Source organism: Sitophilus oryzae, unplaced genomic scaffold (genome assembly GCF_002938485.1).
Source record: "Sitophilus oryzae breed Bouriz unplaced genomic scaffold, Soryzae_2.0 scaffold_496_pilon_pilon, whole genome shotgun sequence".
Classification (NCBI taxonomy): Eukaryota; Metazoa; Arthropoda; class Insecta; order Coleoptera; family Curculionidae; genus Sitophilus; species Sitophilus oryzae.
The window spans coordinates 171,890-192,694 of NW_022147080.1; the positions used below are offsets into that span (position 1 = coordinate 171,890).

Consider the following 20,805-nt stretch of genomic DNA (forward strand, 5'->3'; position numbering starts at 1 on the left):
AGTCAAGAACGGTAAACTAATAGGATTGCTCATCCTCATAAGACGTACGTTCGCCTCTTCCCGCGATTCAGCTGACAGTTGTGACGTCATTGTAGCCCTTGTCAAAGCCTTCGTGGCCTTGTCATGATAGTGTGTATTATTAGTTGCCTATGGTAAACTTATAAAAATAACAGCTGAGAAATTTTGAGTTAATTATTTTGTCAATTTTAAATGTGAAAAAGGTGTCTTTAAAGTTTTTAGAGCTATAGAGTGTATAAATACGTTCATTTTGTGTTGTGGATTGTGACAAAGTGCATACTAAATGCCCACGATTTTATTTATTAATTATTTTAAAGCGAAATATGGAAGTACTCTAAAAAGAATGCTTGCAAAAGGTGATGCTGGGACCTGCTGTTCTTAAAAATGCATTATCCGAGTATTTAATACGATTTATACAGTTAATTTTCTTTACTGCATACATATAAGGTGTTTAAATAAATAAACTAAATAATGAACGTTTTGCATTCGGTAACCAATAATGCACGTGTGTGTATTATTGGTTGCCGGATAAGGACTAATAACCATGACAAGGGCTACAATGACGTCACAAAGCGAGTAGTTTTCGCATGCACCTGGCGGACACTTTTGGCTGAATCAGCAGTCCTATTAGGTTAACTGTTCTTGGACGTAAGTGACTAAATCATACTTTTCTACAAAAATTTAATAATAATTCATCCATTAAAAATGTGTCTATCCACAAGAGGATGTATGACACTGAGATTGTTCTGGTTGGCGACTATGACGTAAGTGATGACAATTTCTAGAATGTTACAGGCGCAGGTTTGAGGTTAGGTTTGCAATTAAAAGGGGAGTCATTAATTCCCTTGAATGATTTTTTCTTCTTGTTAAAATAAGCACTAACATTTTTTCAGGTATATTTGCAACACTAAAAAAAGAAGTAAACAAGCTTTTAATAATTGACTTAGCGATTACTCGCAAACTGAGGATACACCAAAAGGATACACACATCTTTGACTGTCATTTAAACATTCAAAAATGTGGGCCCACTTATATTTTACTCTCTAAAATGAGAATACTGAAAGGGATTTTGATTCAGATACCTATTTTTGATTCTGTTTCAGCATTCAAGTCACTCGAAGCGAAGTAGAAAATATTTTTTTTGTATCTTATGCTTGGCTGAAAATTCTTATTTTATGTTTTTAATGAACGTTCAATGTTTATGATTTTGAGTTTTAATCATATAACGTTTTACTTTAACTGTAGCTATAATATTTATACCAAATTATTAGCTCTCAACGCAGTCAGCATTGACGACGTAACTTAGTACGTACGTAAGTCGACGTCGACACCATAGTTGACGTGTCAACAATTCAATTATTGACGTGACATTCTCGACGTTGCCGGACTCTGCTTATTTATTACTACTTTTTAATAAGGACTTTGCAACTCTAACAAAAACATGGATTTCTGTCCAACCCAAACAGAGTCAAAATATTAAAATAACATTAGATATAGATAGCAAACTATTTTTAAGGGAGTAGTTATACAACAACTATTTGGTAAGCTACCGAACTATCTATTTACCAGTTCCCGATCCTGAATAATAGCTTAGTATTATAAGTTACGTAGTATCGAATCTATTGTTTCGTACAAACTACACCAAAACACTATCGATTAACATAGCGAACCATTAGTGCTCCGCATGCCTTATTCGAAATGTTCATTAAATAAACATCCGTATTAAGTGAGGCTAGGGACGTTGCCTGAATATCGATATTTAAAAAATATCGATAGTTCATTTTTGTTTCTAAAATTATCATTTAATTTTTTTTTATCCTGCTTTTATATCAGAAAATAACTATCTGCAATAATTCCTAAAACTTTTAATACAGGTTATATTTTTTGGCCATTTGCCTGATCTGATGTTCCAGAGAATGCAGATTCGGTGGGGAAAAATTGGGAAACACCAGAACACCTTATCACTAAGTGCGCCGAGATGATAACCATTCATGCTATAAACTTTGGTACGACTGATATCGAAGATGGAGAACTAATCTTTGTAAAACCGTCTCGGATACTGGCTTTTGTCAAAGCCCTGAGACTGTATGATGAGTTATAACTCATGAAAAAGGGACACAATAGATCTACAAGGTTGCGGTGATTAACTTCCCTCTCCCGTAGAATCTACAATCTACAAACAAGAAATAAACAAAGTAGCCCCACTAACTCCTTTGATTTTCCACTGTCACTTTTAGTTCCTTCTATATTTCCTATATTTTGTTTTAAGATTACTAAAATCTATCGATATAGTTAAAACTATATCGATATTTTAATATATCGATTTGTTGAATACATGTCTAAGAAAAGCCGCGAATTACCACAGAATTCTGAAAACCTCGCTACATAAACGATAGAAATGGGGGTACTATTAGGGCCGGTAAATATTTAATATTCTAATTCAATCACATTAGTTGCACACGTTTGAGGGAACGAGTGTGGTCAGGGTTCGTACAAGAATTTCAGGAATTCGAATTCGATCAGAGACCCGGCGGGCGGGCCAATAGCTTGGTGGAATACGGCACAACGTTGCCGAGGTTTATTAAAGCGAAATTTATATAATTAGAATATACTTGAAAATCAATTACCAAAATTGTATATTACGAATTTTTTTTATTTCATTTTATTTTATTTTTCTCAATATTATTAAGCCATTCTTTGCGGGAAATACTTTGACCTGTATGTCCCTGTATTCCCTTTCTATGTCTGTACCCAGTCTCTTTTATACCTGTACCTTGCACCAACTTGTACAGGTCCATGATAGAATGGAAGCATAGCTCTTCTTGTTCTAGTCTTCCTTTCCCAAATAGAAAGTGCCGCTTGCGATCCAGAGGCTTGCAGTGACATTATGTAATCTGCTATGTGATCTGCTGGATCTTTATCACAGAGTCTGAAGCAAAGGCCTCCTTGATATAGATTGAGCTTATTCAGTTATACTTAACATCCATAATATTGTAATAAAACAAACCAGGGTCATCAACAAAGTTGAAGAGGTGATATGTTGTCCAACTGTATAATAAAACAATCTAAATGAAATAATAGTTATTTACAGTACAAGTGTGTTTATGAACATGATTACAACAACGAGTGTGACAACTCTAATCACACGAGTGTTGTAATCATGTTTAATTCTGCTTTAATTTTCGTTTATTAGTCGCCCACCTTTAACACCTTTAACTAGGACATTTTTTTAATTATAATTGTGACAGACAGACCTTAGACCTTCACTATTATCATCGTCGTCATCATCAGCAGCAAGAATTGTTTTGAAGAAGTGTAAAAAATGTGTTATTAATATTTATAATAATTAGTAGTAGGAATTTGTATCAAAAATTAATATATTTAGATCTTCTTAGTTGTTTTTCATTATTATAAAAACTAGTTGTGTTATACATTCATAACACCACTAGTTGTGTTATGAATCTCATAACGTAACTGAAATACTAAAAAAATAGTGATGTAAAAACGTTATAACTAAACGGTTGTAGATAAAGGAACATATTAATATTATTATTATGTTCTTGAATCTCGGGCTTTCCGGTATTTAACGTAGTCGCGGACTTAAGTCAAGCGTCAACGCTTTTTACTGTGTATTTAAGACTTGTCGTGTAATATTACATGTGTGGAGGATAACTGTTTTTTGAATGGGTATATAAAGTTTTGGTGCAAGTTCAAGGCCTTTATTATTATTATTATTATTATTATTATTATTATTATATGTTGTGTTAAAAAAATTTTTTATTGTGATTAGCTGGGATGTGCCTGACAGAAGCAATATTTTGGGAAATTTGAGGAGAATAGGTTATCTAAATAAACGCCAAACTTCTTGGTATATTCTTTGAGTCTTGGTACTGCCTAGAATTCACAAGTAACAGAGAAAATCTTGATCACTATTCCAAAGAATCCAACTATGCTGTTCTGAACTTTAATAAAAGAGAAATAATAATAATACAAAAACTACACTCATACCAAGGTTTCATACGTTCCAAACATTTATTACATTCAAAACGGAAGAGGTTATTGTTAGTTTAATGGGTCCCTACCCGTAGGTACTAAGATCTCTTGTTGCGAATCTCGAAGGTAAAGTTGAACGTTTGGTTCCAATATTTTTAGATTGTAAGTTATTCTATTTATTGTTTTTGTTTGCCCTTTTGCGAGCTAAGATATTCGCCCATGCACGGTCAAAAAGTACATTCAAGAAGGCTCTTATTCTCACACTGAACCATCAAGATCGGCACGAATGGACAGTAAACGATTGTATTTAGATTACTTTTAAACTGAAATTATTTACAGCCTAAATCGATTCCATTAAATATACAGGGTGTTTCAAAACAAATGCGAAAAACATCAGGGGGTGATTCCTTGTTCAAAATAAAGGGTAGTTTGCTTCATAAACGTTGGGTCAAAAGTCAACCATTGGTTAGATATTGCGGTACAAAGATGGCGGAAAAATAATGTTTTTATTTTTTATCTTGAAAACGAAAATAGATAGACTAATAAAATTTTATGGAAGCATTACTGTTATGAAAACACACTTTCTGGTAATTTTTTCACTTTTTTAAAATGAGTGGAAGGGGTTGAAATAAACTACCCCTATCATTCTTGTTAACGAAATTTAAAGAAAAATCTTATCAAACACATGCAAAAAAATAATTTGGATAGTTTAGTTTGTTTAGAAACTTTTTTATCTCTTGTATTTTTTTGATAAAACTCACCGATTTGAAATTAAAAAATAAAATGTAAAGTATTACATGTCAGGACAAAAAACATTTTCTGATAAAGAATCTAGTGGGCTGCTGTAATTTTTTTAGGAAAAAATCTAGTCGGCCGCTGTTACTTTTTAGGATGTTCCTAATATTATTTTATTTGACATTACTCTACTGCAATACGTTATTATCTAAATGATTATTATTATCGTTATTATCACTAGATTCTTAATCTAAAAAAATTTTGTCCTGACATGTAATGCTTTACATTTTATTTTTAATTTCCAATCGGTGAGTTTTATCAAAAAAACACAAGAGGTAAAAGTTTCTAAACACACTAAACTATCCAAATTAAAGCATTTGCATGTGTTTGATGAGATTTTTCTTTAAATTTCGTTAACAAGAATGATAGGGGTAGTTTATTTCAACCCCTTCCACTCATTTTAAAAAAGTAAAAAAATTACCTGAAAGTGTGTTTTCATAACAGTAATGCTTCCATAAAATTTCATTAGTTTATCTCTTTTCGTTTTCAAGATAAAAAATAAAAACATTATTTTTCCGCCATCTTTGTACCGCGATATCTCCCTAATGGTTGACTTTTGACCCAACGTTTATAAAGCAAGCTACCCTTTATTTTGAACAAGGAATCACCGCCTAAAGTTTTTCGCATTTGTTTTGAAACACCCTGTATACACATGTTATATCATATAATTCTAAGGTGAAATAAATAATGAAAATCTTTAGCACAGAATATTACAACAGACAAATAAGCTATATGCTTTAGTTAACACTAGTTAAATAATGCGAAAACATTTACTTTACCTTTAATAACATTCTTTGTCACAAAACTTACGAACCAAAAATAACATCAATGCGTCTCGAATGGTAGTCTAAAAGCTATTACTTAACAACTATTATCTCTGTTTGTCGTCTGATTTCCCTCTCTCTAGTTTGCGAATAATATTTTTAAAAATCAATAATTCCTTTGTGGTTTTTGCAGTCAGGTCCTTGGATTATACCTCGCCCCTATCGGTTTCTCGATTTAGACACTCATCAAGTTGGTAGGCCATTGACAATGATATGGCCGAGGACCGCGGTTCGAACGACGCGTAAAAATGTATGGCCCGTCCAGATTAACCTTTTCTCATCTAAAACACTTATTTAACAAAATACATAATTTTTGTATTTTAGATGAGTTCTGGCAACACCGAACCTATTTAAGGGATGCTCGACTAACCGGAAATGGCTAATTTTATTAGAAGCCGTGATGCCGCAAGGGTATTTTTTCGGTAATCCGGTTCAATGAACCGATGTGGTATTAAGGGGAAAATAGCCCGACGATTTTTCAACGTGAAGAATTTAAGAGAAAAAAAGGGATAATGTGTATTTGCACTTTAACCTTTTACTACCAAAAAAATGTAAATTAAGTTTCCGGGTCACTTGTTTTTAGAAAAAAAATTAAAAGATAGTATTTAGATAGTTAATTGAATTGTACAGGATGTCCAATTTTCATATGTATCCGTAAAAAAATGGATCCGTAAAAAAGTCGGACTCGCGCACGAAGGGTTCCGTACCATTCATTATCTATACAATATTAGACACTATATTATTATAAACTTTTTTTCCGATTTAGCTGAAATTTTGAATGCGCCTATAAGTAATTTAAAAAAAAAATGAAGGAACGCATTACTAAAAATTGTATTAATCAATAATAAATATTATGTAAAAAGTAAAAATAAATATGTAAAAATATGAAAAAATTTTAAAAAAACGATTAAAAAAAAGTCGCCTTAGGATTCGAACCTGCCTACTATTAATTATACCTGCAATGTCATAGCAGCGTAAAGTCCTAACGCTTTAACCACGCGGCCACCGAGGACTTGAAAGATTCTATGTAAAATTCTTACTTAAAAGATAATGTTTAGTGAAAGTACTTTTTTATTTATAAACATTTATTTAATTCTGTTTTTAGTATTTGTTCTTATAACGGCAACATAGATACATTATCTGTGAAAATTTCAACTTTCTAGCTATAACGGTTCATAAGATAGACCTTTGTGACAGACGGACGGACGGACAGCGAAGTCTTAGTAATAGGGTTCCCGTTTTTACCCTTTGGGTACGGAACCCTAAAAATGAATGTAACAACAATAATTCAAGGATTATGAATTATCGCTAGTCAAACTTCTTTAACTTCTGCAGTGACTCATCCACCGTTACTGCCACCTTAAAATGTTCGTTATGTGGAAGAATAGGGTTGCGCATAGCATGCCAAAATTTTCTCTGTATTTTTCAACGTTTTTAAACTTGTTTTATTTAAACTTCTTTCCTATCGCTTCCAGAAAGACATCACGTACTCGTGTTTGGTACAAGACAGCACAACTTCATCCGAAAAAGTCATCCACGTCTACGTCCTCGACCGCGAAGGTGTCCACACTTGTCCGGAAGAATCCAGCTACGATCTCGTATGGCCTGAAACAGCTCCGGACACCGACTACGTCCAAGAATGCCCGAAGGACTTCTCAGGAATAGTGGTTAGGAAGTGTTCGCTGAGAGATGGAAAGAAGCCAGCTTGGGAGAAACCAGACTTCTCGCAGTGTACACACAGGACTTTAGAAACAGTTTATGATGATGTAAGGTTATTCTTATTCTTAATATTAGTGTTAAGGAATTTAGTCTTACTGTATTACCTAAATATTATGTTCTATTCTGTTTTGTTAAGACAGAGCAAGCCAAATGAACTATAGTTCATATCAAATAAACTTTTAGTCACGTGATTAAGCTTGACCGGCACAGCGTTGCCCACTTTTATATATTTTCTTTTAATTAAAATATTTTAGGAAACAAAAATAAATTAATTATAAATATATCTTCTTCTTCTTCTTCTCAGCCATTACTCATCCACTGCAGAATGTAGGCCTCTCTCAGTTTCTTCCACTCGTTTCGATTCTGAGCCCTCCTCATCCAGTTCTTACCGGCTACGGTTTGGATATCATCAGTCCATCTTTTAGGAGGTCGGCCGACTGGGCGTTTTGCTAGGCGTGGCCTCCAGCAAAGAAGTCTTTTTGCCTATCTTTCCTCGGACTGTCTGGCAAAGTGTCCTGCCCAAGACCATTTAGAGTTAGCTATCCTCTCTACGATGTCCGTTATCCTCGTCTGTCGGCGAATGTCTTTATTTCTAATGTGGTCGCGAAGACTGATACCCATCATGGCTCTTTCCATAGCTCTTTGGCTCACTCGCAACCTGTTCACACTTCGTGCCGTCATCGTCATGGTCTCCAAACCGTAGGTCATGACAGGCAAGACTCATTTGTTGTAAACGTCTCTTTTTAGGCTATTTGGGATTTTGCTTTTGAATATAAAGTTAAGTTTACCAAAAGCTGCCCATCCGAGTTTGATCCTTCTAGAAATTTCGGTTGTTTGATTTTCCTTGCCGAGTTTTATGGCATGACCTAGATATATATATATATATATATATATATATATATATATATATATATATATATATATATATATATATATATATATATATATATATATATATATTTTAACGTTCTCAATCCGTTGTCCATTAACAATAACTTGCTCTTCATTTTCATTTAGGGTTTTAGTTTTAGACAAACTCATTTTTAAACCTACTTGCGCAGATGTGTGGTGAAGTTGTTCGAGCATTGTTTGAAGTTCTTCCAACGATGAGGCCAGGACAACGACATCATCAGCGAAGCGCAGGTGGTTAAGCATCCCACCATCTACCCTAATACCCTTCTTGTCCTAGTTCAGCTTCTTAAATACGTCCTCCAGGGCCAGTGTAAAAAGTTTGGGGGAAATAGTATCCCCCTGTCGGATTCCTCTTTCCATTTTAATTTTATTTGTGATAATTATGTCATCCAGTTTCGTCATCCATGCCCGAGTATCTGTAGTCTATTCTGGCATTTTGTAGGGCATCGAGGATGGCGTGTAGCTCTATAGAGTCGAAAGCCTTCTCATAATCCACAAAGGCGACATATATAGGGAAGTTGTATTCGGTTCTTTTCTCTATGAGAGTACGGACTGCCTGAAGGTGATCCACAGTACTATATCCACTTCTAAACCCTGCCTGTTCCGGGGGTTGATAGAAGTCGAATTCGTTTGACAGGCGATTTGTCAGCACCTTTGTGAATATTTTGTAGAAGTGCGAGAGCAGGCTGATGGGACGATAATTGTCGAGCCTGGTGTTATCACCCTTTTTGTGAATAAGAGTGATTGTTGCGTTTTGCCATAGCTCTGGTATTCTTTGTTCCATAATGCATCTATTAAAAATTTCCGTCATCTTCTGCAGTAGAAGTTGTCCACCAGATCTGAACATTTCGGTTGTTACTCTGTCTTCTCCCGGTGTTCTGTTATTTTTCATTTGGGACAGGGCTTTCCTTATTTCTTCTACGTCTATTTCAGGAATTTCCTCGGAGTTAACATTAATGACTGGGGGTCTAGTGGGTTCGCTGATCGTTGTTATTTGCTTGCTAAGTTATAAATATATAAACATTTATTATTAACATCAACAAAACTCACCTTCTTAACAACACTTAAGAGACATAAAGGGCTATTACTACCGCTTTCCCGTTCAAAATATTCTAATAGAGTTGCGATGAGTTTTTTACGGCTATTAAGCTATCTTGTAATTCGCCCTAAACAGGTTCTAAAAAGAACAATGTTCGACTGCAAGGTCTGCTAGTGAACATTGTTAAGCTTAAAGTATCACAACACTATTTATTTAATCTAAAAACTCGTACTGCAAAACTAAAGGGTCAAAACGAATGACAATGTCAAGAAATAAATAAATAAATGTGGCAACTTGACTTTTTTACAGCAGAGCTACCACCTAAATCCCCAGCGGGAAATTTAAATTCCAGTTAGTAAGTCCGACGCCGAATATGTCCATGGTTGGCAACAATGAATTTAAAAATGGCGCCCTTGATTACGTAACTAAAAGTTTACTTGGTATCGAATATACATATCTGGAGTGGTGAAAAAAATATCTAGGACAAAGACCAAAAAAATAATAGTTATTTACCCAGGAAAGATTAACTTTTGTTTCAAATATAACGAGCTTTTTGGACGCACAGTATGAAACAGATTAATCTAGGATTCTATTTCGAGATTATTTCTCTAGACACTAGAGTATAATTTCTTTAATTTTCAGTTTGAACAGCTGAAATTAGGCTACGCAGCTACGTCCATAGACACTTTGCTCAAAGCTATTATGGAATACGTTACCATAACTCAACGAGGCAACCTTAGACCAGGGGAGGGAGCTAGGATACTGACTATAATCGAAGAAATTCTTACTTTTATTGGTCAGGTTAAAATAAATTACTTCACCACGAATCAAGCGGCCTCGGTTATATACAGGGTGATTGATCAAATCCTGTCAACGCCTGAAGCATTGTTGCGGCCTCAGGTAAGCGTTTAATAATATCTGATCATTTATTTACACTTAACTATGAAAATTATTAAGTGTTCGAAAATTAGTGCTGTCGTCTTTTGGATTCTCAGTATTTACTTATCTACAGGATTCGGCGATAGTGCGTCGGGCAACTGTAGCTCCTAGAATAAATAACTTGGAAATTTTGTTTAAGTGCAAACCCATAGTATGTATATATACTAGGATATATTTCAGGAAAATATTTTAACATCTACAGGCTACTGGCTCAAAAAGGGTGAGTGGATCGAGATGATTTTTTTTTAAATGGAACACCCCGTATATTATTGCATTTTTGGCTTCCTTTCAGATAACTTTACATAATCCTTAGATACAAGAAAATATGTTTCGATGGTTTCAGAGATATTAATAATTAAATAAAAAATGTTATATATTTTTCAACCTTTTTAGAAAAATTATTACAAATACAGGAACTGTCCTGAAATCAAAACTATATTAGGTATTTACTTTAGATGATCTATAGTTACCTTGCTATAAATAATGTAATCTTAAATCATACATGGTGTACAAAATTCTACGCGAAACTTTCTAAAATATAAAATAATTTTTCATTATTTTTTAAATGGAACATATTATATTCTATATTATATTTTTATTAGATGGAGAATTAAAAAATGAATATTTTTGTATTTTAAAGTATTTTAAAAAATTTAATGGTCCTCAACGGCAAAATACTAGAGAAAAATCATTGGGTGGCTTTGATAAAAATTTACTGTGGAAAATGCCTTATGAAATATAAAACCGCGAATATCTGCGAAACCGTTAAAAATTTTGAAATACTCTAAATACAAAAATTTTCATTTTTTTTACTTCTCCCTGTAATAATATACAGGGTGTTCCATTTAAAAAAACGAAGAAAAATTATTTTATATTTTAGAAAGTTTGGCGTATTTTGAACATCCTATATGATTTACGATTACCATATTTAAAGCAAAGTAAGTAGACACAATCTAAAGTAAATACCTAATATGATTTTGATTTCAGGACAGTTCTTGTATTTTTAATAATTTTCTTAAGAAAGGCTGAAAATATATATTTTTTATTTATTTATTAATATCTCTGAAACTATCGAAATATATTATTCATATCTTAGGATTGTGTAAAGTGACATATTAATATTATATTAAGTTAAATAAGTACCTCAAACTAACGCAGTTCATGAACCTTGTTGTATGCGCACATAATTCCGTCAATCAATCAAAAGTTAATTAAATAAATATGTCAAGTGACACCATCACAAAATACTTGACAAGATATTAATATATTTATATAAAAAATTTGTATATTTATATATTTTAATAATAAAATTCAAAAATATCTAATAATTACATAATTAATTATGCAATTTGTCAACAGTAAGTAAATAGGTTTTAAATGAGTTAATAAAAATAATATGTATGAAATCGGGCCTGATTATCCGGTGCAATTCTAGGCTTTGGCTCGTCCTTCTGGATGGTGTGTGGACGTTAGGTGTGGGAGCTCATCCCCAATCTACCACAGCCTCGAACAGCCCCTTACAACCAGCCATTTGGAAATCAAACATGGATCATAGATATAGGCTCTCGTATCTCAAACCACTAATTACGGTACGTCTGCTGGATCCGTGTCTATGAAAGGAATGCGGACAAAAACCATTTAAATAAACAATAATATATTTTATACGTCGACTTGACGACTACGTCACCGCAAATCGCTCCGCCCACTCATTTTATTGGCTACTTGCAAATTTGTCGAATTTTTATTGATGGGACGCGTCGTCTAATTTTTTACGAAAAACATCGAGAGAATATCGTTTCCCCTCTCACGGATACCCCGTAGCTACAGAACGGACAGACGTACTGTACAACATATATCTGGACATGTAACTGGACGGTAAAACCCTGGAAACGACACAACTTATGCACAAAATGCATTTTAGCAATTTTAGAACTTACCTCACGATGCTGAGGGTTTACTTAAAAATTAAATTCATGAAAGGATAACCAAAACCACGTTTAGAAAATCTGTAAAGAAATAAGGTTGAACCAAAAGAGTAAAAATGTGATGAAGATCAAACTTACCACAAAAATACCCATGAAAACTTAAAACTGTTTCCTTCCCCAAATGCCAGGAACCATTAGGACTACATCCAAAGATTAAAATTATAAAAAGGTTGAAACTTTTTCCGATTACTTCAGATAAGTATGGTCGATGTCTAAGCCACGAAATCTGAATCAAAAATGGTGACTTCCGATAGTCAAAAAGATGCTCTAGTTCTGCGCCGACAAGGGCAAGTCTGATCAACAGAGTGTCCGAAATTAGTCAGAACTAATTCGGTAAGGTGTATGTTGGGTTGCCAATAGTATCGTTTTATTAAAACGTTACAACACTTTTTTGAGCCAGAAGAAGAAGCTGTAGAAGCTAATATATTTTCCTGAAATACATCCTAGAACATATTCTAGGTTTGCACTTGAACAAAATTTCCAAGTTTTTATTCTAGGAGCTACAGATGCCTACGACGCACTATTGCCGGACCCTGTATATTATCGGATGTAGTACACTAAAAACAATATCAACACGAAATTACTCTCATCGTCTCATATAACATGGAATATGTATATGCAGAATGAACCGTACCATAAACGGTAGGAATGTAATATATATGCCGGTCTAACGGCCCCGAGGAAGCGATATTCCCCGTGACTTGGCCCCATTAATCCGCTTCCGCGGTTGTCGATTCAAATTAGACAAGTTAAGTTTTCGGAGTGGAAAGCTGTTGCTCCAGGTCTAGGCGATATTACCAAGTTCCTTATCCAGTCTTCCAGGAGATAATCGATAAAGTCGATGGTGGAGCTTATTGAGGAGAAAAGGGATTGACAGGAAGGAGCAAAAAATATGTTTTAGGAGCATTTTTTGTTATAAAATCTTTGTAGAGCTAAGCATCTCAAGCTTAATTTTTTTTTAAACCGGGTGCGTCTCAAAAGTGGCTCACCCGTATAATTTTTTAATTTTTTCAGATAAAAAAACGAGATTTGGTATGTTAGTATATGACATAAATTAGGATTGATTGACGTATTCAATTGTTTTCGACCACTTCCTATTTTACCGGAACTGACTACAATTTTTGATTTTTAAATGGCACCCTCGGTATTTTTTACTTTATTCGATAGAAAATAAAACTCATTTTAAATTGCAACATGCGGTTCATAATGACAATTGGACTCAAAATACCAAGTGTTTGGTATCAAATTATTCATAAAAAAATGGTTTTTCCAAATATGCTAATGAGCCACCTTCCTTCCATTTGAAAAAAATTGAGATATGATTAAAAATACGATTTGGGCATTTTTTAATCGACCAGGACAAGATACTAAAAATATTAGATGATCAAATCTATTTTTCCAAGACTCCTTCGTTAAAAATTAGTGTTTTAACACAGCCATGGCACTATAGATTCACTAGATTGAAATTTAAAATACAATTTGTTTTTGAGCGAATATGTCAAAAGATAAGTTACTATAGTAACTTATCTCTAACCAGCCAAGACACTAAAAACATGGGATGATCAAATCTATTTTTCCTTTATTTTTTATTAAATTAGTGTTTTTAACATAACCATGGCAATGTAGATTTAAATTTAAAATACGATTTTTTATTAAGCGAGAATGTCAAAAGTTGACATATTATATGTCATTCTATTCATAATGCCATTTCCTATCGAATAAAGTAAAAAAATACCGACGGTGCCATTTAAAAAGCAAAAGTTGTAGTCATTTCCGGTGAAACAGGAAGTGGCCGAAACCAATTGAATACGTCAATCAATCCTAATTTTTCTCGTATACTAACATACCAAATCTCGGTTTTTTATCTGAAAAAATAAAAAAGTTGTAGGGGTGAGCCACTTTTGAAACTCACCCGGTATAGTCTGTCCAAAGACCAAATCCTAGACACTGATAGATGTGTCATTTTAGTTTCAAAGTAGTTTATTTTATTTTACAAAGAAATAAGTTGGTACAATAAAATTGTAAATTAATCACTAATATTTTAAAATATTAGTGACATGATTACTTATGAATATAATGAAGAAAAAGTGTATAAAACTGAAAAAATCTAGTAGAGTTATTTTATATAAAAAAATAATTTCTGGTGTGTGTTAATACAAAACAAACAGAGGTGTGTGTCAAACAAAACACCGCTTACAAAAAATATAGTATAGAAAAGCAGTTCTTACTTTCAAACTTAATGAAATTTCCTGCATTTATTATTATATTTTTATATATTTTTCTTTTTTGGTTTTAGGTCAATAAATAATTTTCCTTTATTTCATTAATTCATTGAGTCTGATGAAGACCAATAAAACGGTCAAAATGTTAGAGATTATTAGATAACTAAAATAAATGTAGTTGATGAAATAAGGAAAATTATTTATTAATCTAAAACCGAGAAAGAAAAATATATAAAATATAATATTAGAGCTCAAAGAGCATATACAGGGTGTCCCACTTAAGATGGATACAAGCCAATATCTTGATTGTTTGTTGAGCGATCTTTTTCATTTTTGGCAGGAGGCTGTATGGCTATAAGACGTACATTTTGCCCAGGGCACCCAGAGTAAGAAATGCGACATCTCATAGACGTACGTTTTAATGGGGTTTGATATTTTTCGAGTCAAGAGTAAACTACCCTTAGGACAGTATTTATTTCAAATCTGATAAATTATATTGAATCCTCCTTACTTAAGATACTTAAGTTCTAATTTTTATAAATACTAATACAGGGTGTCATTAAAATAAGACATTTTTATTTTTATTATTATTTTTTAAGTACTTTCGACGCCACTGGATAAACAACTGGTTTATTATCAATAACCACAATTATATCCAATTATCAATTACTTAATAATCGATTTAAGTTTGGTCGAAGATGTAGACTTTTAGTTCGTTATAGTTTTATAAATCTTTGTTTAGAGCATATTTTTCAAAGCTAATAGTGATTGTTTTAAATAACTATTTGGATTTTTTAAAATATTCCTCAATAAAACGAATAAAAATCATATTTCAGATTCCATTGAAAACTGGGTTTTTAAATTATTTTGTAACTCATTTTATTCATTTGTATTAGCAAACTTAAAAAACCATTTTTTAAAGTAAACAAAATAAATTGAAAATATTTAGTTTTTTTGTATCGTATCTTAATTATTATGGAAGCTATCTGAAAACTTAAATCGATTATTAGTTGATAATTGGTTATAATAGGTTACTAATAATAAACCAGTTGTTTATCCAGTGGCGTCGTAAGTACTTAAAAAAAATAATAAAAATAAAAATGTCTTATGTTAATAACACACCCTATATCAATATTTATCAAAATTAGAACTTAAGTATCTTGGTTAAGGAGGATTCAATATAATTTATCACATTTGAAATAAATACTGTCCTAAGGGTAGTTTACTCTTGACTCGAAAAATATCAAACCCCATTAAAGTACGTCTATGAGGTATCGCATTTTTTACCCTTGGCAAAATGTACGTCTTATAGCCATACAGCCTCCTGCCAAAAATGCAAAAGATCGCTCAACAAACAACCAAGATATTGGCATGTATCCATCTTAAGTGGGACACCCTGTATAACACAAAAATTTATTATTATATTTATCAGTATAACAAGTACAAATAAAAAAGTTCTAATATTGCACAGAGATAAATAAAACAAAATATTTTAATAATATTAATTGAGTAATTTACAAACACTACCGAATTTTATGCCCTAAAAGTTGGTTAATTAACTTTATCTTAATTTTTCTTAATTCCATTACCTTTTGGCCTTATAGCTCTACAGTACTGAATGCTATTATTATTTACCTACCGTGTGATGTTTTTATTTTACAGCTACATCAGTTTTAGTACCATACACGAAATGGTATATAAACTTTATTGGTAACTATTACAACTAACACGTAATAACACAAACTAAAATGCAAAAGCAATATCGCAAATATTTATCATCTTCCAGAACGCTGGTTATTTGACATAACTTGAACAAATTATAAACTTTATTTTGACAAGAGCTTGACAAGTTTCAAAAATCTTAAGTCGAGTTCATACGCATCTGCATCCGGGCGTTGTTCATCGTTCCATCCTTTGGTTCCATCACTCCAATCATACTAATGTGATCTGTCATTTTTGAAATAAACCAATAAGACTGGTTAAAAGCAATCTTACTATCTTTTTATATATTTTCTCTTTTTCTCTTTTTATCTTCTTCTAAAAATTAACCACTATATATTCTCACCATGCTCTCTGCAGAGCTTAATCATTAGAAGGAATCTCTCTAAGACATGTTACACACGCTCCAGCAGAGTGTTAAATCGACAGCAATCTTTATCTAACGAAGATGACTTGTTCTAGGAAATTAACTTGCTACAGAAAACGCTATTTTCTCAGCTGGGATTGGCTGAATTTCAGCTGGGAGACGATATGGGCTTGAGATATTTCAACTTGACGCTGAACACGTTTATGGTGACTGTTTTTCAACAAAATCCGAAGCAAAGTACATTTCAGGTGCCAGTACTAACAAAGAAATTAAGGTAAATCCTTAATAATAATATATAATATATAATATAATAATAAATAAATAATTTGCTTTGTAATTAATCTTTTTTTTTCGGAATTCTAGTGATGAAGAATCATGGATATCCGCTAAACTTACTTTGCACAGGACAACCAAGCGATTAGAATTATTTGGATGTGTTATTTACAAAAATATATCTGCCTTTTTTCCACCTAAATCCTTTTTACGAACAAAGTAAGCAAATTAAACGTTATAAATTAAAATAGTTTTAAAAATAGTCTTAGAATTATTGATATACAGTTGTTTTTCAAAAGTGGCTCATCTTTATACCTTTTTTTATTTTTTCTGAAAAAAAACGAAATTTCGTATATTAGTGTATGATATCCGTCTTCGCTGCGACCTGGCCGTCGCGTCAGTGCGTTCGGGCCCTTAGTTTTTTAATAATATACAGGGTGTTTCAAAAAATATGTGCCATCTCTCGAGGGGAGATTCCTCACGTAAAAATAAGTTTTGTTTTTCGTATCAACATAGGTCCGATTCGGACCTATGTGTTTCGTAGCTACAGGGTGTTAAAGTCTTAATAATCTTTCGATTTATTATAATTTTCTTCCAAGTACTTTTAGTGATTCAAATGAAATTTTGAGGGTAAAAGTTACTATAAGTGCTACATATTTTAATGTTAAAAAAAAGTCGATAAATTTATCAGGGACGTGCATATGGGTTGTCACTGGAATCTTTTTCATTAAAAAAACATGTGCGCCACTGACTTTTTTCTTTTGGTATCAAAATTGTATAGGCCGTTTGATGCCAATTAAAAGTTACCTCTTGATATTTTGTCGATTTCGGCCTCCTTGATGAGAATAAGCGCAATCTTATTAATTACAATTAATAAAAATAAAATTAACATTTCCATACCCATATTTATAGGAACTTTTTTTCATATTTTTTTATGAAGAATCAATGAGTACTTTTTTAAAACTTTAGCAAGTGAATGATATTAATTTTTTTTTAAAGGTTGCTATTAGACTTGGATCAAGGCAAATTAATAAAATTACGTTTATCCCATCAAGGAAGCAGAAATCGACAAAATATTAAGAGACAACTTTTAATCAGCATTAAACTGCTTACACTATTTCGCTAACAAGGGAAAACAAATCAGTGGCGTACATGCCTTTTTTAGAAACATATTCCAGAGATAATCCATATGCACGTCTCTGGTGAATATGTCGACACTTTTTTAGCTTTAAAATATGTCGCATTAATAGTAACTTTTACCCTCAAAATTTTATTCGATACGCTAAAAGTAGTTGAAAGAAAATTATAATAAATCGAAACAATATTAAGATTTTAACACACTGTAGCTACGAAACAAAGCAGGATCGGACCTATGTTGATGAAAATAAATCTTATTTTTACGTGCGCAATCTCCCCACGAGAGATGGCACATGTTTTTTGAAACACCCTGTATAATTTGCTGCCTTAGACCCTTGTCTTAGACTGACAATTTGATAGCCCAAAAATAATATTTTTTGCGCATGGTCGCGTGACATTTTTGTTTCCATGATTGTGCACCCCTAAAATAATAAACCACGAGCCGCTACTGCGTTTTGTATATACCATTTAAAACAACTTTCTGTAATTTATATTCTGTTCTATATAATCTATATTTTTTACAGGGACGGTACTGAAATTCAGTACCAAATCTACTCCCAAATAACAGCACTGGCACCTATTTTACGAAACTCAACTGGAAGTGATCAAGCTGACGTCACAGTGGACTTCAGTCACTTTCCAGACTTCCCAGAAGACGACGTAAGCAGTGGCGGCGGTAAATGGGAGGTGAAGTGCGGGTACGCGCCACTGGATTCTCTAGCCCAGACATGGGACGTTGACAAATGTGAGGTTAAAGGTCAAGTTCGATCGGAAGTGACACGTTGCCTGTGTCCTGGCTACGGTGCTTACGTACTGCTGCTTGTCATGGCCCAACCGGAAGTAAGTAAAGTCAGTCCTGCAAACGAATAAATAATAAATAATATTAAATAAGATCAGTAAAGACTAACAAATCCACAAAATTTCAAATCAAATTCAAATGTGTCAAATGAATCTTCAAACAGAACTGTCTAGGATCTCCACCCTAGTGCCCTCTCTCTGTCTACCATACATGGTAGACGTAGAGATATGTCCTATAATATTTTTATTCAAAACTTTAAACCTTTAAACCAATATCTTTGATATTTCACAGAGTAGGATATTTTTGCTAATGAATAATTATATACTTAATTAAAACGCTATAATTTGCGTTTTTATTGAATTTTCGATATTCAAAAATAAAAAAAAATTGGTCAGTTACATGTGGAACAAAATAAATTAAAAGCACTGTATACTGTACAGGGTGGGTCAAATTCGACGCTTTTAAATGGAAACACTCTTTTCTATAGGAGATAGACAAAAACTAATATCGGTTTCTGGAGCTCAATTTTTGTCAAAAACATGATGGTGAAAACCGCATATCGATATCTGTTACCGTTTCGGAGTTACAGGGTATTTTTCAAAAATATGCATTTTTAACAAATCGCTGTAACTTTTTTGCTATGGAAAATTTTATATTTTTATGAAAACATTTCCAAAGCACCTTTTTACGTAGAATTTAATGGTTTAAGAATAATTTTTTTAAAATTAATAATTTAAGAATAATCAACAGAAAATTTGATTTTTTATATGGGACACCCTATATATTTTTAATTTATTGAAAGGAATTTAAAATTACCTTTCCAAAAATATAACACACTTGGTATTTTGCACGATTCCTCTTCGAGATATAGAGTATATAGAAATTCGCCCGCTTTAAATAAGTAGGCTTTGAACGGCATCGGCTGTAATGCAAAAAAATTCTAGCTGTGAGCATCAATTAAAACGAAAATAATATTTTGCTATGAGAGATGCAGAATTTTATAACAATTTAAAATATATTTAACCAACATCAACACATTTAAACTATATCTAATAGCAATAAAAATAAATAGCAAACCAAGACATGAGATTTTGCTACAGGTGTTCGACATATCAACCGTCTTCTGTTATGGACAGACGGGGCAGTTTTTGAACATTTCTCGCGGAATTCATTAGCTCAGTGGGGGTGAAAAATACCCTCTCATAACTGCTAAGTATTTCTAATTCTTTTCTCGATTATACGGAAGAATAAGGAATAAGGAATTCTTCCGCAAATATATCCATAGGATTAGATCCATGGGCACTAAGTCAGGCCGCCAATGGGATCTTGGTTAGCTATTCAATTATTCTTGAAATTGGCTGCAAAAATTTGCTGATAACTTCAGCGATCAGAGGTCGTGCATCGTCTTGCTGGAAAAATATGTTTTCGAGTTCCATTAAGGGCATACCATCAATAAGGGGTCCAAAGCCTACTAGTTAAAAGTGGCGAACTTCTAAAAACTCTGTATTTCGAAGGGGATTATAACAAAATATCAAGTGTGCTATATTTTTGGAAAGGTAATTTTAAATGCTTTTCAGTTAATTAAAAATATAGAGAGTGTCCCAAATAAAAAATCAATTTTTCTGTTGATAACTCTTAAATTATTAATTTTAAAAAAATTCTACTTAAACCATTAAATTCTACGTTAAAAGGTGCTTTGGAAATGTTTTCATAGAAATACACAGATATTAGTTTTCGTCTATCTCCAATAGAAAAGGGTGTTTCCATTTAAAAGTGTCGAATTTGACCCACCCTGTACATATTTATTTTCGCAGGATTTTTAAAATAGAATATAAGCGAAGAAATAAATTAATATTGGGGAATTTTACAAACGAAAAGTTATTTTTTATATACTTTAATACTGTCTAAATGTTTTAAAAGTGTTTAATACATTTAAATAGATTTTCTCATTATATTTTAAAATATAAAAGACAGCCTTTATAAGAAGAGGGTTTATTCAATGACAGCTTTGACAAATGAACGGAAGGGAAAACAAAAAAAAGAAGAAAAATGAGTATAGCTTGA

At 32.6% G+C, this 20,805-nt stretch overlaps 1 protein-coding gene across 1 annotated transcript in view; it reads left to right on the plus strand.

The window, feature by feature from the left end:
- The window catches only part of LOC115886766 (adhesion G protein-coupled receptor B3-like), a 170,664-nt gene that overhangs the window by 135,158 nt on the left and 14,701 nt on the right, over positions 1-20,805 (plus strand). The window contains exons 8-12 of the mRNA XM_030906050.1: positions 7,106-7,396; positions 9,943-10,200; positions 16,628-16,806; positions 16,896-17,024; positions 18,467-18,782. Coding sequence (XP_030761910.1) covers positions 7,106-7,396; positions 9,943-10,200; positions 16,628-16,806; positions 16,896-17,024; positions 18,467-18,782 — 1,173 coding nt within the window. The remainder of the gene's footprint in view (positions 1-7,105; positions 7,397-9,942; positions 10,201-16,627; positions 16,807-16,895; positions 17,025-18,466; positions 18,783-20,805) is intronic.